General features: G+C 51.1%; 2 protein-coding genes and 1 long non-coding RNA gene across 5 annotated transcripts in view; 1 reads left to right on the plus strand and 2 right to left on the minus strand.

Annotated features, from left to right (window-relative positions):
- The window catches only part of SLC6A2 (solute carrier family 6 member 2), a 46,464-nt gene extending 41,077 nt beyond the window's left edge, over window positions 1-5,387 (plus strand). For both annotated transcript variants that reach the window (XM_045442792.1, XM_045442793.1), the window contains 6 exons: window positions 162-290; window positions 789-888; window positions 2,468-2,568; window positions 3,015-3,182; window positions 4,607-4,678; window positions 5,278-5,387. In XM_045442792.1, coding sequence (XP_045298748.1) covers window positions 162-290; window positions 789-888; window positions 2,468-2,568; window positions 3,015-3,182; window positions 4,607-4,678; window positions 5,278-5,301 — 594 coding nt within the window. In that variant the 3' untranslated portion in view covers window positions 5,302-5,387. The remainder of the gene's footprint in view (window positions 1-161; window positions 291-788; window positions 889-2,467; window positions 2,569-3,014; window positions 3,183-4,606; window positions 4,679-5,277) is intronic.
- LOC123579175 lies at window positions 4,910-15,709 on the minus strand. The gene is made up of 3 exons (XR_006702665.1): window positions 13,740-15,709; window positions 12,899-13,029; window positions 4,910-8,464 (listed from the first exon to the last, which is right to left on the minus strand). It is a non-coding gene; the product is annotated as an uncharacterized LOC123579175 (long non-coding RNA).
- A 2,768-nt stretch (window positions 15,710-18,477) lies between these two features.
- CES1 (carboxylesterase 1) overlaps window positions 18,478-22,885 on the minus strand; it is a 31,189-nt gene continuing 26,781 nt past the window's right edge. For both annotated transcript variants that reach the window (XM_045442796.1, XM_045442795.1), the window contains exons 12-14: window positions 20,397-20,528; window positions 19,108-19,180; window positions 18,478-18,844 (exon numbers count right to left, since the gene is read on the minus strand). In XM_045442796.1, coding sequence (XP_045298752.1) covers window positions 18,661-18,844; window positions 19,108-19,180; window positions 20,397-20,528 — 389 coding nt within the window. In that variant the 3' untranslated portion in view covers window positions 18,478-18,660. The remainder of the gene's footprint in view (window positions 18,845-19,107; window positions 19,181-20,396; window positions 20,529-22,885) is intronic.

A 22,885-nucleotide genomic window follows, 5' to 3' on the forward strand; every position in this document is an offset into this window, starting at 1 on the left:
TGAGGACAGGGCAGAGTGGGGTGAGGATGAGGAGGAAGGCAAGGCCGCCACCAGGGTGCCCGTGTCCCCTGGGCTTCGGGAGGTCCCAGGGAGCTGGGGCCTGGGACCCAGGTGTGGGCAGTCTCTCATCCGTGCTCCTCGCCCTGCCTGGCTCCGTGCAGATGGGAGGCATGGAGGCCGTCATCACAGGCCTGGCAGACGACTTCCAGGTCCTGAAGAGACACCGGAAACTCTTCACATTTGGTGTCACCTTTGGAACCTTCCTTCTGGCCCTGTTCTGCATAACCAAGGTGAGGAGGGGCTGGGCCCTGGGTCACCTGGAGCTCTGGAGGCTGCATTTCAATCCAGTTGGGCATCCCCAGCCTTGGAGCTGGGGTGGGGAGGGCCAGGGTGAGCTCAGCGGGGAAGGGAGGCGGGACCTCAGCCCTTCAGCCCGATCCCCTGGGGCTAACCCCCCAGTGTCCTCAGTCTCCCGCCTCTGAGCCTGAAGAATTCCAGGCTACTCTTTCAACTGCTTATTTGTGTGAGGGGCAGCCAAAGTCCCTGTGAAAGCCCTGTCACATTTGCTGGCTCAAATACCCACCCTCAGGCCCAGGGACTACAGAAGACCTTCAGTAGAAAGCAAATACGCAACATGGAGACAGTAGATCCACAAACAACCTTGTCACCTGCCTTCTCAAACAGGGTTCTGAGCCAGCGGGACAGGGGGCAGGTGAGTTGGGGTGGATGCGACGGTCAGTGGCCATTTCTGGCCGGGATGGCCTCAGGCTTTGTCTCTCCGTGCCCAGGGCGGGATATACGTGCTGACCCTGCTGGACACCTTTGCGGCGGGGACCTCCATTCTGTTTGCCGTGCTCATGGAAGCCATCGGAGTCTCCTGGTTTTATGGTACGAGCAGGGCCCTGCAAAAGCCTCACCCCCACCCGCAGAGGCAAAGGGGCTCTCCTTTTCCAGCGCAGCCACGGCCTGATTCCAGAGTCGAGCAAGTGGCTTGTCAGGGAATAGGTCTTCCAGCCCCCAGCTCATCTTTGCATGAATTCCTTTTAACGGGACCCTGCAAAGCCCCCCAGGGGCACCCAGTGCCGGCTTTTAGCAAGGGACTCAGGGAGCTGCTGATCCCCAAACCGTGCAACTCGTTCTAGAGTGAGATCACCGCATTTAGCAAACAGAATACAAGACGCCCAGTTAAACTTGAATTTCAGATAAGCAATGAGTAATTGGTAATTGGTTTACTGTTAAGTATGTCCCAAATATTGCATGGGATGGAGTTAAACCAAAATCTCTTCCGTTATCTTTCTGAAATTCAGATATAACCGAGTGTCTTACTGTTTCTCTGATGACCTTATTCTGGAGCTGAATAGGGAGAAAGCGTTACAAACTGTCAAATGTGTTCTGTTTTCTTTTTTCCCCACGTGTCACATCAAAGAGTTAATCCACGTGAGTCTGGACTCTTTCATCACTGTTTGTTTTTTTTTTTTTTTTAATGTTTACTTTTGAGAGAGACAGAGAGACAGAGAGAGAGAGACAGAGTGTGGACGGGGGAGGGGAAGAGAAAGAAGAAGACACGGAATCTGAAGCAGGTTCCAGGCTCCCAGCTGTCAGCATGGAGCCCGACGTGGGGCTCGAACCGTGAGATCATGACCTGAGCCGAAGTCGGAAGCTTAACCCACTGAGCCACCCAGGCGCCCCCATCATCACTGTTCTAAAAGACAGGGAACAGGGCAAAGCGGCAGGCTTGGGGGCCAGGCCGCCCTGGCTTTGTTACCTGGAGCAAGTCCCCTCTGCTCCCGGAGCACTGTGTTCCCCCTGAAAAACAAATCAGAATGGCACATAAAAGGTGATACTGTTTTTCTTAACTTTTTAACTGCAATGCAGTCGACACACAGTGTTACATTAGTTTCAGGTGCAAGGCATCGTGATTGGACACCCCTGTCCGTTACTCAGTGCTCCCCAGGAGAAGTACAGTCACCATCTGTCACCAAACAATGGCACTACAGTACTGTTCATTATCTTCCCTGCGCTCATGACTGACTTATTTTCTAACTGGAAGTTTGTACCTCTTAATCCCTTCTGTCTGTATCTTGTATCCCTTTCCCGCCTGGCTCCCCTCCAGCAACCACCAGTGTATTCGAGAGTGTGTGTGTTTTTTTCTCTGTTTCTTTTTTACTGTGTTCCTTTGGTTTGTGTTTTAGATTCCACATAGAAGCGAAGTCATATGGCCTTTGTGTCTCTGTGGCGGACATGGTGACCTCTAGGCCCGTCCGTGTTGTCACAAATGGCACTTGCTGGGTGTCTCTTCTTCCCTGTTCTTCGCCAGCCACTGCCGGCACCCGGGGCTCCTAAGTGCCAGCGTGCCCGAGCCTTGCCCCGCTGCCCCCTGGGCAGCCTGACTCTCAGGGGAGGGCAGCAGGGGGCGGCCCAGCGCTCCTCAAGGACCGGTGTAATGGCCTGCCCTGTGTGTGCACAGGTGTGGACAGGTTCAGCAACGACATCCAGCAGATGATGGGGTTCAAGCCAGGCCTGTACTGGAGACTGTGCTGGAAGTTCGTGAGCCCCGCCTTCCTCCTGGTGCGTACCGTGTGGCCCGGCCTTCCTGGGGAGAGGGGGCTGTGTCTGGGCTGGGGGGGCGGGGCGCGGGGATCTTTGCTTTGCGGGTGGAGGTTCTGGGGAGCAGAGCCCGGGTTATGCAGAGGGGACACTCAGGACACTCAGCCCCGCCGTGGCACCACCACTCGGCCCAGCTCCAGGGTCACCTTGCCACTCCTTTTCTCTGTTTCTGGCTCCCTTTGTCCCCTTTGGTCATCATTTGCTTGCTGAATGAATTCTTCCTCCTTCTCTACCTCCTTTCTCTTTTTCTCTTTCTTTCTTGTCTCCGTCCCCTGGCCCCTCACTTCCCACGGGTCTTCCACTGCCTCTCTCCCACCCGCTTCCTCTGTCCTCTCCCCGTGGCTCCCCGTCCTGCTCTGTCTTCACGTCCCTCCTCCTGTCCCTTCCCACTGCCCGCTGTCCCGCAGTTTGTGGTGGTGATGAGTGTCGTCAACTTCAAGCCACTCACCTACGATGACTACATCTTCCCGCTCTGGGCCAACTGGGTTGGATGGGGCATCGCGCTGTCCTCCATGGTCCTGGTGCCTGCCTACAGCATCTACAAGTTCTTCAGCACGCGGGGCTCCCTTCGGGAGGTAAGCTTGGAGCCACCAGGCAGTGCGGGGGACAGGACGGGAGGGATGTCCCCGGTCATCCCCGATGCGACGGGAGAGAACAGACACGAGGACACGGACCCCAGAGCCGCCACCATGGCCAGGTTGTTTCCCGCCCCCCGGCCCCCAGTTTCCACACTGGTAACCCTGGGGTTAGCGCTATGGACCTCGAGAAGACACAGGAAGCGCTCAGCACAGTGCCGGGCACAGAGGACACGTTCAAGGCTTGCTGCCCACTGTTATGTCTGTGTCGGGTGCACACATGCTCTGACTGCAGTCAGTCCCTACCGATGTTTATGTGAGGAGGTGACACTCAGGTCTGTCGTGTCCCAGATGCCCCCACTCTCCCAGTCTGAGCTCACTGTGATCTGGTCATCGAAGCTTTTACCTGCCTCCTTCCTGAGCCCGACACCTTCCTCTCTTACTTGTACGCGTTGTGTGTGCATGTGTGCGGAGAAAGGTTGAGGGAACGGTGCCCTCACTCTGAAATTATGTCTGTCCTATTTCGTTGATAGGCCTTTTCTTTCATAAATAATGGTGACGGTCTTTTCCTAATGTCCTTACTTCGGAACATGAAGTTTCATTCCTTCATCCCTTCATGCCCTGACTTTCCAGCTATTTGGTGTGAGTCTACACGGCCCCAGCAGTCCGCTGGGCACCAGATGAAACTCCCCAGAGCTCACATTCTAATGAGGGGACAGACAGACAAATGAGGGCATCAGGAAGCGGGCCACACAAGGGCTGGGGGAAGAGGGTCCCAGGCCGGGCTTGTCTGTCCCCTCCCCCGGCTCCTTGTGACATGTTTCCTGTCCTTGAAATCCCACATCCAGGAGCCTCCGGGTCACCGGGAGGGTCTGTGCTCTGTCAGCGCATCCTGGGCCTGAGAACCACGATCTGCTTTGCGCAATTTATTTGTCACACTGCGGGAGCAGGGAGGGCGTCCGACCTGGCAGGGATCAGTCATTGATCCAGATGCCTTCCCGAGTCCCCGCCCTGTGTCTGCACCCCAGGGAGGGCCTGCCCTGATCCCCAGCAATGCTACTCCATCTTCTGGGCCCTCGTTGTGCTCCGAGCCTGTCCTCTGCAACACTTCAGCTGTGATTTCAAAATTGCCCGTGTGCTTGTGTGTTCCCCAAAGCACAGACTGCGTGCGTCTCCTTGAGCTCTGCAGCCGCAGGGCCTCACCTTGTGTCTGACCACAGTAGTTGACCCCATAAACACGGACTAGACCAATGAGTCCGCATGAACCGACCCGGGCCACAAACAAGGACAGTGTGTCTTGTGTGGACCTCACACACTGTCCTTGTGGGACTTCAGGGCCAGATAGCAGGTGGCCTGTGTCTGGGCTGCCGGGAGGTGCCCCTGGGCCCGGCTGAGGCCTCCTCCCCCTCCCCGTCTTCTCACAGAGGCTGGCCTATGGCATCACCCCGGAGAACGAGCATCACCTGGTGGCCCAGAGGGATGTCAGGCAGTTCCAAGTAGGTGCAGGCCGGACCGCTCTGGGCGGGAGGCCGGATCGTTCCGGGCGGGGGGCCCTAGCTGCCCCCCACTGTATGCTGGCTGCACATACCACATGCTACAAAACCCTGAGCAGCTGTGGGGCTATCGTCCCAGGGGGTGTGGTGTCAGGAATGGCGGAGAGGGGCCTGTCCCCTGCTTCTACTAGCTTCCAGCTGCCCCTCTGCTCCTTGGTCCTGGGAAACCACACGTCCAGCCTTTCCGAAGCTTTATTTCCTCTCTGTAAGTTGTCACCCTAGGCTGGGGATCTCTTATCTCGCAGGATGAGCCACAGGATGACCTAAGTCCTTTAACTTTAAAACCCTGGGGGTTGGGGGCTGGGGGAGGGTCCTGGTGAGCCCCCTGCTTCAGACTCGCTGTGCCACTTTGCGAGGCTTCCTCGCCCTTTCTGGGCCCAAGTGACGGTTAGGGAGTCAGCCTGCACGTTCTCCGGGGTCTTTGGAGGGAGGGGCTGTGTTCTCTGCCTCCCCGTGCTTCCGCTGTCCTTCTGGGCCCCGGGTCCTCTCGTCCCCACCCGCCTCTGGCCTTGGCATCACAACCCTGCCGTCTTTCTCTGCAGCTGCAGCACTGGCTGGCCATCTGAGCCCCAAGGAGGGACCCTGCCGTGCCGACGTCCAGGTCCAAGGCTTTGCTGCCACCCCGGACACAGTCTTGGGACTCCTCTCCCGAAAGATGTTCTCTCCATCCCTACCCCTCTTTCCCCAGTTACAAATGATTTAGTGACCTCGTTTTTATTCACCTTCTGTTCATCTGGCCCGGAGGCTTTGAGCTTGGATTGGAAAGTCTGGAGGGGGAGGAGGAGGGGAGGGAACAGGAAAAGTGACTTCCATCGAGCCCCTTTTGCTTTGGGAAAGCCTCACCCACCCTGGGATCTGGCCCAAGCTGAGCTCCATCCACAGCTCGGGCAGAATTCACCACTACCTTTGCTGTGCTTTGGGGCCACAGGAGAAATCCCGCCCGCCAAATCAGAGAGAGGATGTCGCTTTTGGCCAGATACCATAAAACCGAACACAAACAAAAAGGCCGGCTGCGTCTGGGGCAGGGGATCCCCTCTCTCTCTTGCCACCCAGTCAGCATTCTGGTGTCTGAACCTTGATCAGGGAGCGTGGCTTGGTTTGTTCCGGTCATCGGTCTGGATAGATGCTTTGGAGGCTTGTGAGAAGAATCCTTCATGGTTAGTTTTCACTCTGGCTAAGCTGAATCTGACTTGTGCGTGTTCTGGAACATTCTTCCAGCTTCTGGTGGTCAGAGGGTCCAGAGCCATGGATGTCACGAGGCAAAATGTAGATGAGCCGCAGTGAGGAGGTTTTGCAGAAGTACCAGATGAGCTCATAGAGGCCACGTGCAGGGCTTGGTCTGTCGGGCACATGGGGCCCAGAAACCCATCTGCGGCTTCTGAGATCTTTCTGGGGGACTTGGGACAGGAACCCAGCGAGGCCAGAAGTGTGTCTGTACTATGGAATTCTCTGCCGTCCTCACAGGGACAGATGGATGCCCAAGGGCATCCTGATAGGCTGTTTGTTTATCTGTTGTCCACAGACACCTGCAAAGGTCTTCCCTGGGAATCCCACCCAGCACGGACCAGGGCTCTCAAGTGGTGGGGAGTTGGCCCTGAAAACTCCCTTTGTCTCTCCTGATGGTCTTAACTTTTCATCTGAGGGCATGGTGGAGCCAAGCAGATAGCAACCTGGTCAGTCAAGTCGAGGGGAAGATATTCTGAGCTGATGGAGCAGGATGATGGTTTTAGAGAATTTGCAGGTTGACTTCTGGTACACATTTGCAAGTGGCGCCCTCTGGTGGTGGTGGTGGTGGTGCGTTTCAGCTCAGAGAACAGATTTGTAGTTTGGGAAGTTGGTGGCATCTATTTGGGGTTTCTGTTTATGGTTTGAGTCTCTTATGCTTTCCTTGGAAATCTAGATTCAGAGGTTCTTGTTGTGACTGAGGAAGCCCCTATTGAGGAATCTTGGGCCATAAATAAATAAATAAATAGGCTGCTCATACTGGGAGTGTAGGAAAACTCACATCCAGAAGGTACTTTGCATAAGACTGGGGTGTCCCTGAGCCCGATCAATCAATCATGCAGTTTGTGGAAGAAGGTTATGTTGGGGGCAGGGGGAGTGGTGGGGCAGGGAAGTGGTCTTCTCTCTGAAGGTCCTGAGGTTTCCCTACTAAGTCAGTGTCCTTGGGTCATTTTTTGGAGAAAAGTGGGAGAATCAGAAGACTTCTGATATTTTTATGTAAAAAGGCCAGTTCAAAGGCTAAGTCCAAGTGGCAGGTGTCTTGGACTGCTGTGGAAGGCGGGGCCTGAGGGCATCCAACGGAGCTGAACAATAAGGTGGGGGCGAGGGAGATGGGGGAAGGGCGACCCATCACAGGTGGGATCTGGTCCCGTAAGCGACTTCAAATCCTCCCGTGAAGAGTAACTCCTCCCTAGGTGTTCTAGTCGTTTTACACAAAGTCTCTTCATCCCCGTCACCTCCCATCTTCCCAGCAAGGATTGCAGGGCTGGTTTCTGTCCCATTCCCCAGGTGGGAACACCAAGGCTCAGTATTTCGGCCGCTCTTGTTCAAGTTTTCTCAGCTCCTAAGGGATCCAGTCAGACCCTCAAGTCGGATCCCATGCCTCTTAGCCCAGAGCACTTTGAAATCCCTAGCACACTATGGTTTACCCCACCCAGGGCTGTCGTTAAAAAATAAACAAAACCCAGTCAAGTGGCCAGGGAGTGTTTCTTAGCAAAAGAGCAATGTATTGGAAGAAGGGAAGAGGGGAGAGGGCGTCATCTGTTCACAGCTGTCCCCTTTTTGATGGACTCAGTCACTCTGGGGAACAGCGGGGCACGAACCTGCAGTTTTCTCTTTCCATCTGCATGTGGCCCTTCTGCCTCCAGGCATCTGTCCCGAGGGTGAATCAGAGATGCGGTGCTAGCTGACCCAACACCAAACCAACGCCATGGTGCTGCCTTGTTTCGGGAGTCGGCTCCTGAGCTTGGGGTGAGGGGGGTCTGGCCCCGAGCCCGGGCCCCCCGGGGGGGGGGGATGGGGGCCCCAGGAAGCCCTTGGAAGTTCTCATGGAGGTGCTGGCAGGCCTTCTGGGCTCACCTTCCACCCACACTTAACGGAGGAGGAGTATGTGCTTTATCCTGAGTAACGTTTGACTTCTTTTTTGTGGCCTTTTTTTGATAGCAGAGGTTACCCGAGATAAGGGTGTTCCTGTGTACTGTATATGACACTTTTGCTATTTTACCGGGTTTTTAAAGAATTATTATTTTCCATGAAATGTAAACTCTCCGTTTAAGACCATCGCCTTCACATCTACTGGATGTCTAGTCATTTCGCGACCACCCGTCAGTGGATCGTCATTCTAGATGCAGATGAGACAAAGGAGAAGGGAGCCGCCAACTCTTGCCAATATCCTGCTGAGTAAAGGTCCCCAAAGCTGCCTTAATTCTCAGAGGGCACCCCTGCCCGGTGGAGTGGGGGGAGGCTGTCTCTGGCCGTATGATCCATATGGCGGCCCTGGTGATGTGAGACCGAAGCACTCTTACCAAAGATGTCATTTCCTAGCAAAGAAGCCCACGGAGCTCATTTCGTATGTTTACTTCCTTTGAAAGCCATGGGATGGAGAACAGAGAGGAAGCGCGTAGAAACAGCACAGCTCTCAGAGTCTGCAGGGATCTGGGTCTACCACTGCCCAGCAGGGTTCCTAGGGAGGGGTCTCTTCATCTCTCTGGGCTTCAGCTTCTTTGTCTATAAAAGCAAGGGTCAGATCAGATCATCAAAGGTCCCATCCAGTTAAAAAACGTTCCGGTCTCCACGACAACATACTTGTGCTAAATTTGCAATGAGGGAAGCACCTTGCTGGCTGTGAGTCTTTCCAGAATGATCTGGTGGCCAATAACCTACTGAGTAGAGAAATATCAGGTTTCTGGCCTCCAGAACTTTGATTTTTCTGGACATTCAGTAGTTCCTCCTTCTCCAGTATTTCTTCCACTGATGCCAGAAACACTTGGTATTTAAAAATAAATAAATAAATCCAACCCATTTGTGCTCAAGATCTTGAGGGTAACATGTGAGGCCCCGGTGAGTCCCAGGATCCACAGCTGTGTGGGTATCAGCATATTTATTGCCGCCATGTCAGAAAGCACCCAAACACTGGTGAACGTGAAGTTGCTTTTGGGGTACCCGCCCTCAGCCCTCTGTTTCTCCACTTCTGTGTAAATAAGGATTGTCCCAGTGGTGCCCTCTCTGTGTCACGGACTGTTCCCATGTCATGCAGGTGTCTGTGTCTGGTGTGGATTTATTTTAAAAGCTGTTCTCTTCATGGAAAAATCAGTGTACAGAATAATAAAGGAGATTTCCTGTGCCGTGTGTCTCGTGGTGGGTTCTCTCGGTCACGAAGGTAAAATGCTATGAACTATGTAAGGCAGATGGGAGTGTCTGTGATCAGCCTCCAGCTAGTAGGGAAGAGCTTCTGGTCAGAGTGGTCCACTTTTCACCCAAATAACTCTTTTTATAACCCATGGAACAGGAGACTGGAGGGGGTTAAATATGAAATCCCAGCTCTGAGATTGACACGTGTGTTTATTTTTTTTGATTGATTGAAATTCAAGCCACTAACGTAGTTACATTGTTTTTATTTTTTTTTTAATGTTTATTTATTTTGGAGAGAGAGAGCACATGAGAGTTGGGGTGGGGGGGCAGAGAGAGTGGGGGACAGGAGATCCAAAGCGGGCTCTGTGCTGACAGGCTGACAGCAGGAAGCCCAATGAGGGGCTCGAACTCATGAACCATGAGATCATGGCCTGAGCCAAAGTTGAACACTTAACCAAATGAGCCACCCAGGAGCCTCCATTGGTTTTTTTTCTTAAGACATATTTTTAATGAATAACTCTGTGTCCAAGTGACACAGAGTTACCTAGTTTTGCATTCCATTTCTAGGGCTGAATTCGATTGAATTCAATGCACAATCTATTACTACACTTTCCTGGGGAGAAGGATACATTAACGCGTAGGTCCTTATTGCTAAGTACTGTCATTATTGGGGAAGGTGTGAGCTCACATTATGATTTTCAATGCAAGTCAACAAGCAGACACAGTGACATCAGTATAAATGAGGTATTGACAAAAAAAAAAAAAAAATCCAGTCTATGTCTTTAAATATGTAAAAGGCAGTCAGGGATGGGTGGTAAACAACTTACAAGAAAATTAGACCAGAACGGAGAATGGGCTGTTGCTGGAAGTGGTGAGCTCCTCATCACTGGAGACATGCAAGCAGGCAATGTCTCTTGGGTAGGTTATGGAGGGGACTCGGTGTCACATAGGGGCAGGGGAGAGAGGGTGCACAAACTCTAAAGGCCCCTCCGTGGAGCTTCTTTTAGGAGAATCACAAGCCCAACCTCACGCAGCAGCGGTAGGACAGGTAAACACACATACCAAGGGTCTTGAGGTGAGGACTGGTTTGCCCTGTTGAATTGCAGCTGGGCGGACATCCCAGGGAGGGTTTTATGGATTCTGACCATTTGGTTTTGACTCCGAAATCAGAGTTGGGGTTTATTATAGTGAATCAAACAAAAGGCAGGCATGCTTCCAGCCTTCCCTTTGTGCATGCTGACATTTAACGAGTGTCTGCAGCCCTGCGGGTGGAGCGGAGGGAGGTTGGGTCAGAAGCTGAAAGGGCAGCTCTTCTGGGGACGGTGGGGCACCTGGTGACCCTGGCTGCCACCCTGTGCCCTAGGCTGACAAATGTGGTAGGAGAAGACTCACCGGTGAGCCTCACTTTGGGCAACTGCTAGTCTTTTAAATTTTCCCCATTTAATCACAGCCTTTTGGAGGGACGTAGCTTCATTTTTATCCCTTTCCAAAAGCACTGATATGTGTCATCTCTCTCTCTAGGACTCAATTTGTCCATCTGTATAATGGGTCAGGAGTTATTAAAGCTGTTTATGGATGGACTTGAAAAATGTCAGAACCTTTTGAAATGAAACGCAAATTTTGTCTTCGATGAGTCTGTGTCTACTCCTCTGGGAGAAAGAATGCACGTGTCCTTCAGAGTCTCGGATGTTTGAGACTCATGGGTATATGTGCATATAAGCTTTGGGGGCCTCCCTCTTCTGATGATACACGGCGTTGGTCTCTGGTCACCACCTCCAACCAAGCGAACATGACATAATCCATCCCACCATCCAACATGTCATTTGTTTTCCTGACAATGACCCTGTGAGGTGAGGTAAGGGGCAAACAGAACAATGTACCCACTGGACAGATGAGGAAACTGAGGGCTCGGGTTGAGAAGTGACCCACCCAAGGACACACAGCCACTGAAGGGTGAGTGTTTGCTCTCTGCATTATGGGGTGTCCTCTGAAATTGAGGTGGGGGAGGGATCAGTTCCAATAGGTGCCTTGAGCTGTGGGAAAACACAGTGGGGCTATGAGGACTTGAAATTCAGGTTGAGGATACGTTGCAGGGGACTGAAGAGGATTTTTTGTCACACAGTCTCTAGTAGGGTAGTCAAGGTGTGTCTGGATGGGTCAGTATTGTTAGGAGTCAAGGCTATGGAAAAGTTTCAGAGCCCACTTGGGACCAGCTACTCTGATGTTAGGACCGAGTCACATTAGAAAAGTCAACATGAAGCATTGGTTTCCCCATCAATAGAGAGAAAGGGTTGGGTTAGGTGATACTTTGAGGTCCTTTCTGTTTTTGATTCTATGAGATATCTCCAGAAGCTGTCACAGGGCCTATGGACTAATTCACACTAAGATGTGAATGACTACCTTTCTAGGCAGACACTAATAAACAGAGGTGTTTGCTGCTGCCTTTCATTCACCCTGCAGATTTAGTGCAGGGGTCAGCAAACATTTTCTGTAAAAGTCTCTGTCACAACTATTGGACTGCTATTATAGCATAACAGTAGCTTTATTTATGAAACATTTGGGGGGCTGGATTTGGCCTGCAGTTTATAGTCTGCTTGGGTCTGGTGGAAAGAACAAAAGGTTTCTTTAGCAAACTGGACCTGGGTTTGAATCCCATCTCCACTACTTCCTGCCGTGGAATCCTGGAGAAAGTTAAATAAGATATGTGAGGCTTTCTTGTACCTGAAGGGCGGGAATAAGTGTGCATAAGAGAGCTATGCCAGGAGGATCAGACAAGACAGTGTGCACTTAGGAGTGACATCCCGGGAGCCGCAGTGGCTGGATCCGAACCCTGGTCCCATCACTCAATAGGGCAAAAACTAGAGGGAGTCTCCTTAGCCTCCTCTGCTTCGATTTGTGATTTCTGCCTGAGTGGCCACTTGGTGGGGCCGTGGGGAGGACTAGACGTTAGTATTATGTTCAGGATAGTGTCTGCTCCATAGCTTGTGTTCAGGGCAGATCAGCTCCATGATGAGCGTCTATCCCCTCCCCCTCCCCCATCTCTGCCCATTTCAAAGGCAGCCCAGTTACTGTTGGGTTTTCCTGCAGCCAAAACAGGGTCTCTGTTCCTTTGTCCCCTCCTTCAGATGCTGCCTCTGAGGTTTGAACTGGGTCTGGGTAGCCAAACCCAAGTCTCTCTCCCTGGGCCCCAGTGCATGTGACCCCCCCGGGCAGGAAGTTCAAGCTTCGGGAAATGCCAGCGTCCAACAGCCAGCCTTCTGCAGGACCCGCCTGCCCCACAAGCCCTCTGCTGTCAGCCTCCATTAGACTGATAGCACGGGAGAGGCTCCCCCAGCCGGGCATCAGCTCGGGCAGCCTTGACCTCAACTCCAGCCCAGAGGAGGAGCAGACAGAGGTGTGGTGACCAGAGACTCCTGGAAGAGCTGGCAACTAAGTGACTTCTGGCGTCCTGCTTCTCAGCTCCTGGTTCTGTCGGCCTCAGGCCTGGGAGGGGCTGAGCTGGGCCAGACCAGCAGGGCATGGAGGTAAGGGGGTGGGCTGCAGGAAATCAAGGAAGACCATCTCTGTCCCCTGAGAAGGCCCAAGCAAAGTCCATTGCCTGGACATACCCAGGGGCCACAAATGGATCGTTTCTGTAGCCAAGAATGACCCCACACACCCTGCAGCTTCGGGCCCCAGTCCAGAGTACCAGCTGAGAATGGGCAGACTCAGAATCAGAAGAGGAGAGGCCTGAAACACGCCCAGCCCCTGGCCACAGGAAGCCTGGTGCAGACTTGGAGGCCGTGGTCAGCCCAACATTGGGGCACCTACCTGCTGTCCACCCGAGCATATTCCCAGGTCCGTGCTAAACTTCTTTTCTTGCGTCACAGCCCCCCAGGCTCCCCGCTAGTTGCCATTAAGCCCTAATCCGCCATCTGCAGTCACATGACAGTAATGACACCCTATCAGGAGAGGAGAGTGGGTGGTGGGTGGTATCTGAGGCATGCTCACAGGTAAGGAAGGGCAAGGCAACTCCGACATTTCAAATGAGCCGCAGAGTCAGATGAGGGAGCATCACAGCGAAGATTAGAATTGTTAGTTAGTTACATTTAGAGCGGCCCCACTGAAGTTGTGGAATTAGAAGGGAAACAGGGCCCAAGGAGTCCCTGGGTTTGTTAAAGAGAGAACGGAGCCCTCCTGGTCTCACAGCCATGGATCCCCTGAGGTACTGTGACCTTAGGAACATCAGCACCTTGGACAAGGCCAATGCACTGAGTTGACATTTAATTAGCCAAACATTGGCTTATCCAGTGCCAGTTACTGTTCCAGGTGCTTTGCAAATTTCATCTCATTGAATTCTCCTGATGAGGCCAGGAGGTAGCATGATTATCTCCATTTACAAATGGGGGAAACTGAGACACAAACAGATGAAATAACTTACCAGTTGGTGAAACTGGGGTTTGAACCCAGGGAGTCTTGTGGGTTTTTTTTTAATTTTTTTAATGTTTATTTATTTTGAGGGACAGAGCACCAGGAGGGGCGGGGACAGAGACAGAGGGAGACACAGAATCCTAAGGAGGCTCCAGGCTCTGAGCTGTCAGCACAGAGCCCGATGTGGGGCTCAAACCCACGAACCGTGAGATCATGACCTGAGCTGAAGTCAGACGCTTACCTGACTGAGCCACTCAGGCACCCTGGGAGTCTTGTGTTCTTAATCACTCCGGTATGCCATTGTCTCCGGGCCCTGGCCATACAGGCATAACATGATTCAGCCGGTAGGGACATGGTCCTCAACTAGTTCCAACACCCTCTTCATTACAAACAATCTGTAATCTGTACACACATATGTAATTTATGTACACACATTATATATGTATATATACACACAAACATATTTAAATATGTATGCATTTAAGTGCCTCCAATGTGCTAGGAAGCAAAAGACTTGCCCAAGGTCATTACAGTAAGAGAGTTCATCTTGAACAGACATTTCCTGGCTCCCGGAGAAAATACCTATGCTGGCTTTCTCTGAACACACCTTAATCCCATGCTGTCTGGTTCTTTATGTCGGATACAGGTTCCACTTGGGTTCCCTATCCTTATCCTCTATATGTTAGGATGACAATATAACAGGAATCTACGTATGGTCCCTTAACAAATGAGATTTTTCTCATGCTCTTGTGACACATAGGCAATGGGTCAGGGAGAGACATGTTCTTCAGCAGGAAGAAGAGAAGTGTCTGCTCTCGGAGAAGAACTTTAGTGAGGGTCTCTGCCCAGACATGCCCAGTAGCCTGGGATGACTGTGGAGACACTTAAGAAAAGTCGTCAAGGATGTGGACTATTTGTAGCTTTCCAATTCACCATCCACATCCATAGCATGTGGTTCTCATGCTCATGGGTGGCAGGGGAAGGGGGGCAGGCAAATTCACCTGCAGGCATCTTGTCCACCTTTCAGGCAGGAGGAGGGGAAATAAAGAGAAGGGGCAAAAGGCAGAGGCCAGCTGTGTCTGTGATTCTTTACTCAGAAGAGTGGGTCTCCTAGAACCCTACCTAGATGTCTGCCTGTATCTCATGGGCCAGATCCATGCATCATGGCAATTTCTAGCTATCAGGGTGTCTGGAATTTGTAACTGGGTACATTGCTGCTCTGGACAAAATCAGGGTTCTCTCAGGAAGAAGACACGAAGGATATTGGGAAAACACTGGTCATTGCCTCCTTTCCCGTGGCTTCTTCACCCCTGGAATCCATCATCTGCTGAGAACTGTGGGGGCCCTTGTGGAAAGCACCAGGGTCTGAGTGGCTGTAGATAAGGGCTTCTCTGTCCCATGGGCTGAAATCAATTACTCTCTTGGACTCAGGGCTCAGGTCTTGCAGGGCGAGGACAGGCAGACCTGGGGCTGCCTGAGCAGGTGGGGATGTGTGTCTGCTGACAGAAGGTTTCTGCCCATCCCAGGTTCCCTTCTCTGGCCTGACCACACCTTAGCAACAGAGGAAGTGGATTAAAATAGAATGTGGGCGCTGTGGCCGCCAGATGGCACCAATGCACATTCCTCCTGCTAGAGGCTGAGAGGCGCCAGGAGGATGGGGGTCTTTGTTCTCTAGACCCCCCTCAGAGCCCATCCGAACCTTCCACACTTCCCTGAACCAGGGGAGCAAAGAGTAGTTTTTGTCTGGATGAAAAGATCCATTTGGTTTTGTATTGTTATCTCTCGGGTGGATTTATTTACTCTTTCATTCACTTATTCACTGATGAAAACCCTACCTGGTCCTAGTGCATACCGGGGAGGAACTGGACTATACAAAGAAGGAATAACCCTGTCACTGAGAAACTCTCAGTCTGCTAGAGGAGGCAGATGGTGTGCTGATCAGGAAACGTATATTAAGCACCTACTGCGTGCTTATTTGTAGCCCGCTGGCGTCTCCCCAGTGCCTTCAAAGTAAACCCAGACTATCCTCATTTCATTCCCCCTCTCTGTTCTGGTCACCCTACACTAGCTGCAGATGTGTACCCAAGGACACCCTGTCCCCCTGGGCCTCCTCCCGGGGCCTTTCCCCATCTCTCTGAAACTGGCCAACTCTTACCTGTCCCTCATGGTATCACCCCTAAAAAGCCTTTCCTAACCCACCCCTCTCACCAAACTTACCACAATTTGTTGAAATGAATTTTCAGGGGGCCAGCAACTTTGGGGACAGAAGACAGCAACCACTGATACTTATCTCTCCAGTGTCGAGACGAGTATCTGGCACATGGTGGGCCCTCAGTAGATGGTGGGGTTTACAGAGATGAGGGGGACAAGGCCATCTCAAAACCTGGCAGAGAAATCATGCACAGAACCCCACCTGGGGAGATCATAGAGTGCCCTGCAACAGGTGATACTTGAGCTGAGTCAGGAGGAAAATTCCAGGTCATGAGACTAGCAAAAGTGACAGCACAGATGCACGCAGGACTACAGGGGACACAAGGATCTGAAGAAATTTGCAGTGGAAATTTCCAAATAGAAGGGCTGCAGAGGCAAGTAAGATCTAGAAGATGAGGGCCTTCCTAACTTGCAATAGGGAGATGGAACTTTTTTCCAGAGGGCAATGAGGAGTCATTAATAAATTTTCGATAGGAGTGGAGCAGATGTCCATACTTGGGTGTCACATAGTGTATCAGGAAGCGACTGCTGTGGAACAAACCGGTCCAAAGCGTAAAACAACAGCTGTGTATTCGGCCGAGGGGTCTGTGGACCACCCAGGAAGGTCCGCGGATCCGGCCGGCCTCAGCTGATCCTGACTGGGCTCACCCAAGCATCTGAAGCTGTGGGTCAGCTGGAGGCCGACTGGTCTTGGATAGCCTCTCCTGGGATGACTCCCCTCTGTGTGCTGCCTCATTCCTGGCAGGCTGGCTTGGGCTCATTCACACGGCAGTCATGCGGGTTCAAGACAGTGTGGGAACACGTGCAAGACCTCTTGAGGCACAGCATCACTTCTGCCATATTTTATTGTCAAAGCCAGTGAAGAGGCCAACCCAGACTCTTTATGAGTGGAGCTGCAAAATCAGACGGCAAAGGATGTGCATAGCAAGGGAAAACCAGGGTGGCCGTTCAGATGGATCACCCTGGCGCTATAGCACAGAGAAAAAAAAGGCAGGGAGGCTAGTTAGGACTTTCATCAGCCTGGATGAGAGGCAAATGACAGACGCTTTGCAGAGAAGTGCTGTGCCAGTGGAGTTTTCCGAGGGCTTCTGAGGTGCCCGGAACTGGATTCGTTCTGTTGGAGGCTGGGGAGACCACCAGGGCCAGGAAACATTTCATCTCAGTTTGAAGTAGGAATAAGACTTGAGGAGCTCCTACCCAAGCTGCCCCTGCGTGGTTAGGACCCTGGAGGCGCCAAGAGACCAATCTGAATGCTGCCCCTGACCGTGTCAGCTCAGGCGTAGTCACCGCGGTGGAGACAGTTGGGGAGTCTCAGCCCCCTTACAGTCCTGGATCCCTCCCGGAAGCAAGTGCGGCTATCTGGACACTGCCCACTAGAGGGCAGCAAAGAACCGCCAGTCAAATGGGTGCCTTTGGCCGAATCCGATGAACTGGAGAGGTCAGGACAAGCCCAGAATAGGAGTTTTGAAGTGTCCTGCTTACAAAGGAAGGATTGCTTCGCACTTACGGGCTCCAGCTCTAGAGCCAGACTGCTAAGGGCCACATTCCAGCTGCGTCACCAGGATGGGCTTCATAGGTGCGAGACCCGTGCGTTCGCTCAGGACTCTAGGCTCACGGTGGCTTTAAAACTCTGCAGTCGCCATCTTGAAATTCTTAACAATTTTTAAATAGTTATTTTTATTGTTAATAAAATTGCACAGCAAATTATGTACGTGGTCTTGTCTGTCGCTTACTAGTTGAGTTTTCTGGGGCCTTGTGTTAACTTCCACAGGGTTGATAGCAAGCATTCACCTCAAAGGGTGTCTGTGAAGATTATCTGAATTAATATAAAAAGTACTTTATTATGAAGGCACATAATAAATATCCAATAACTTCTAGTTACTGTTATTATTATAGGATTCAAAGGTATAATCATCGGATACCTGAGGGCTGATGCCCACCTTCACCTTGTAAAGTTCCATCTGACCACCATATATAGATATATAATTTATTTATTTACTTATTTATTTTGCAATCTTCAGGAACCTGGGAACTCTCCTTTATTGGCTGGCTTATGCATTCAACCATCCATCCATGCACATATTCAGCACACACACTGTGCAGGGCCCAGGAGACATAGAGACTCATACAAAGAGTCCTGCCTTGAAGAACTCATGGACCAGGTCAGTGGTTCTCAACTCTAGCCGCACACCAGCTAAACATAGGGAGTTAAAAAAAAAAAAAAAAAAAAAATCCTGCTGTCCAGGACCCTCCCCCGGCCAAAGGAATTAGAATCAGGATGGGGACTGGGCAACGGCATTTTTTAAAAAGTTGTTCAGGTGATTCTAACGGGCAGCCAGCACAGATATGCTAACGATAAATCCTGAAGTGATCCAGGCTATAGGAGGGGTTCAGACAAGTTGCTGGATGAGATGACCTCAGGGAAGGGCCCGGGAGGATGCTGTGTACATTGAAGAAAAACTGCGGATCTCTGGAAGGGTCAGTAAGGGCCACATGATGGTGCCACAGGGTCACCACGACACCTCCTTTCTCCACCACTGCAGGTACATATGTAGACTGGTAGCTCCACATGGACAAGAGAGACATTACATTCTGGCCACCCCACATCCTGTTGCTGGAAGTTGTTGAGGGCCCAGAGACATGGGGCGGATGCACAATTATCCTTGGCAGCTCCTGGGGCCAAGCCATCCCCACCGGAGGCACCTTCCAGACAATCATGCCCATCCTATTCATCTTCTCTCCCTGAGCCCAAGACACAGACACTGACGTGGTCTCCGAGAGAACATTTATTCCCTAAATTGGCCACAATTCCTCTTCCCCGGCCTCTGCCCTCCCCCACCAGACATATTCCCAGCCTCCTCCAATAAGATCCCTCTTTGGCTCATAAACACCTTCTGTAGACTACCCCAGTCTGGGCTCCCCCAGGGCCCATGGCCAGCCGGGCCACCCATTCATAGCTCAACGTGCTCTTTGTGGGGTGGCTTTTTTGCTGCCCCCTGGGCCAGGAGGTCGGTCCAGAAAGCCACTTCCTTGTCTTTCAGCTTCTGGGCTGGCCGAGTGGTGGCTCCAATCTGCAGATACCCTTCCTTCTGGTCATATGCCGGCCAAGAGGGCAGCCCTTCCCCATTGGGGTTCCTAGGAACAGAATCAAATGAGAATTGCCCAAAGTGACCGTGGGGACCCAACAACACTTTGAGATTTGCAGGACTTCTTGGTTTCGTGTCCCCCAGGAGGCTCCTTCACCTCCAGAGGCAGGGAGCTCACCGGATCCTAGGCAGCCTGTCCACTTTTAGAGAACTCTCGCGGCTCCTTGTCAGGGCTACAGGGCTGGGAACTACCTTCCCCGGTAAACACCCCCGCCTGTCCCAACCCTCCTCCATCTCTGTCACCAGCCTCACCCACTCCGAGCAAAATTGGCCCAAAGTTTCATCATCATCTTGCTGAGTCTGATCTCCTCTTCTGAAGCACCTCCTGTGGGGAAGAAGAAAAAAAGCCTTTGCTACTCAAAGTGTGGTTTATGGCCAGCAGCACGGGACAGCTTGTTAGAAACTCAGAATTTGAGCTCTTGCTCCTGACCCACTGTGTCAAAATCTGCATGTCAAGAAGATCTGGGGAATTTGTGTGCACTCTAAGCTTGGGCGTTGCTGATGGGGGACTCGGGGGTGGCTGCAGTCTCCTCAGTGCCTAGACAGCCACGCCTCTCCGCACCTATCAAGGTCTCCAGGGCTACACCCAGAATGTTCACTACAGAGACCCCACCTTGGGATTGCTCCCGTCTGGGCCTTTGCTCGCTCTCTTTCACCCACCCACGTTCCCATAAAACCTGAAATATCATTGATGTGCAGTGGCCCTAAAGTGTCAGCCAAGCAGGAAATGCCCAGAGGCACTGCTGTGTCGGCCACAAACAGCCTGAGGTGGGTCACACGCAAGTCATCTGTAACTGGTGATAGTGAAGGCATTGGAGATATTTGTGAAAGGTCTTCTTTAAAGTATTATATTATCTAGGTGCCTGGGGAGCTCAGTCGGTTAAGCGTCCAACTGTGGCTCGGGTCATGATCTCTCAGCTTGTCTGTGCTGACAGCTCAGAGCCTGGAGCCTGCTTCGAATTCTGTGTCTCCCTCTCTGTCTGCCCCTCCCTCACTCACTTGCGCTCTCTCTCTCTCTCTCTCTGTCTCTCTCTCTGCAAAATAAACATTAAAAAATAATAAAGTATTATATATATTATTAAATGTATTAAGTTGAGAAAGTTAGGAATTTTAGGTGGTTAGATGGTTGGACGGACAGACACACACGTGCACATTAGTCCCGATTCAAGGTCAACACCAATTCTAACCTTACCCTCACTCACAGTGGGAAGTGAGTGGTGACATTCTAGCGCTTGAGCAGGGCCCTGCATGGTGAGGGCTAGAGCAGGGCCCTCTAGCGCTTGAGCAGGTGACCTGCCATGTGGCTTATTGATACCCAGGCCTGAACTCTTAGAGTATGAACAGGGGCGTTTGGATATACCTTCTCCGTCAGATGTGTCAGGGTAGGAGAGAGGTTGGAAATTTTCATAGTTCAGCCCTGCTCCGATGTGTTTGGGTAAGTAAGGTCAAGAGAGAAGGGGGAACTCGACCCATGGCCACCAAACTGAGACTTAAACCCAGATCTTCTAACTCCAAATTTGTCATCACCGAAGGGCCATCACCTTTTAAAAATGGTGCCCCGAAGACTGAGAACAGCTCATCGCCATGGTCCCCTATCAACGTCTTGGGCTTCATGTCTGATGAGAAGCTTGGATGATACTGGAACTCATACATGTACGTGGGGGCTCCGGCATCTGTAGAGACATGGATTCACGCACAGTTCGTTTCCCCAGATGCGCGCCTGGGTGGCACCAAGGGGGCCCTGAACGCTCCGGGAATTGGTGGCACACCCGGGGCCTAGGTACACAACAGCAGCAACATTAAGAGCTGCCCATCGTGAGAGCCAACTGTGTACTAGACGTTGTGTGGCCCTACAGAAAACCCTTGGTTACCAGCACAACACAGAAACAAAGCTTTGGGAAAGCTCTGCGATTTGCTTACAGATGCACAGTTGGTGGAGGTGATATTGGCGGTGATAAACTGGTGATAAACCGGTGATGAACTGGCTTTATGTCAGATATTTGTTGAATGAGTCAATGAATGAAGATTGAATGAATGAAATGTTGAAATTCTGAGTAAATCCATTCAAAATAGTATCATTATAGGGTCCTTGGGCCAATTACACACAGATCCTGTTGCCTACTGATGGGTTCACACCCGAGAACATCTCTATACACACTGTTTACGCTACTGTATTTCATTGAAAAACGGGCTGGTTTTGATCCCTTTGGAGACTATCTGCAGCCCAACAGGTGCCTTTTATTCTACCCAGTTTGGAGAGTTTCCAGTGTGCTTGTCAGCTAATTCCTAGGGAAGAGGGAAGCAAATCCTAGTTGCTGGCTTGACAGCTCAGATATTTATACAAACATGGGGGAAGGGCATAATCTGTCTCTTGTATCTGGGGAAGCCGAAAACTCAGCATTTTCTATTGCTCCATCACCTCGTCACCTCATATCTTGCTTCCTGCTGGGCCTGGGGTGGTGACAGAAGAGAGAAAGAGGGCTCTGAGGGAGGACAACGGTGCCTTTCTCCTGCTTGCCCAGCCCCCACTCTCAGCACCCCCTCTCCAAGCCCCCAGAAGGTGTCGATTTTCCCTCAGATAGCTTTATCCAGAGCTGTCCACTCTGCCTGCCCCTTCAGGGCTAAGCTGGGGGCCACCAGTCTAGGGTGGTTCATGCAACTGGCACTTTGCATGGACCCCAATGCCCACAGCAGAATGACTGATGGGGAAGGGTTGGGTCCCTAGTCTGGCTGGAGGAGAAATGATACAGCTTTTTTCCCCTTTGGGTGCCGTAACAAACTTGGAAAGTGCAGAAAAAAGGCAAATGACCAAAAAGATCACTTATAATCCTAGCACCACTTGAAGACACCTCTGTTAATATTTTAGCATATATCTTTCTATGCATATACAAATGGGATGATAGTGTATATGTCATTTTGTAATATACTAAAATCATTTCTCCGTATCATTAAATATTTGTCCCCAAATGATTTAACGTTATATGCCATCCCCACATGAGGAGGTAGAATAATTTATTGGAATGCCTCCCCGACCCCCCAACAGTGCACCCTTGATTTAGCCAGAGGTGCTGTCTGGAAGAAGCAACCCTTCTGTGGTTTTTAAATCCACATGTTAAACAGCTGCTTCAAGGTCAAGCAGAACTCACTGAGGGAAAGGGCTGTAATGTCCCTCCACCACTTGGGAGTCTTAGAAAGGAGCTCTTTGCCACAGAGGGAAGACCTTCTGTGAATGAGAGAACTCCTTTGGGGCAGCCAGCATGCGGCACAAAAGAGAATTCTCTCTCTCTCTCTCTCTCTCTCTTTTAACTTTCTGCCTAAAACCAAGAGGAGGTATAAAATTCCTACAAGCACAACACATGTTTTCAAAGGAAAGTAGGGCACAGATTAGGATAATAGGACAATAGCAGAAGAAGAATAGGACAAGCAGAAAGGACAGACTTTGTAATCTAAGTTTGCCATTAAAGCATGGGGATGGCCCCCCCCCTTTTTTTTTTAAGGAAGAGCTTGTGAAATTGGCAGCATTGTCTTTATTTTTTAATCTGAGTTTTGCAAGTGAGAGAATTAAGAAATCCCAGGCATGCACTGGAAGGCAATTTCACACCATGTATCAAGAACTTTAAAATGCTCTAACGGCCCCACTTGGGAACTTCACTTCTAATAACCAATCCTAAGAAAATTATTAGAGACTTGGTTAAAGTCTGACTTTAAAGGCTGAGCATAATATATTTTTCTTGCATCGAAATATAAGCAGCCAGACTAAATATCCAATGGGACAGGGATACTAAAGTAAATTTTGATGCATCATTCCATGAAATAGTGGTTGTTTTTGAACACCAAATAGTGTTCTATGAACAAAAATATGACATACGATATCAAATTAATTTCTAAATTATATGTAAGACATGGAAAGACTATTCAAAGAAGATATATCAAAAATGTATAGCAGGGGAGCCTAGGTGGCTCAGTCAGTTGGGTGTCCAACGTTGGCTCAGGTCACGATCTCGAGATCTGTGAGTTCGAGCCCTGTGTC

Source organism: Leopardus geoffroyi, chromosome E2, assembly GCF_018350155.1.
Source record: "Leopardus geoffroyi isolate Oge1 chromosome E2, O.geoffroyi_Oge1_pat1.0, whole genome shotgun sequence".
In the NCBI taxonomy this organism is placed as follows: domain Eukaryota; kingdom Metazoa; phylum Chordata; class Mammalia; order Carnivora; family Felidae; genus Leopardus; species Leopardus geoffroyi.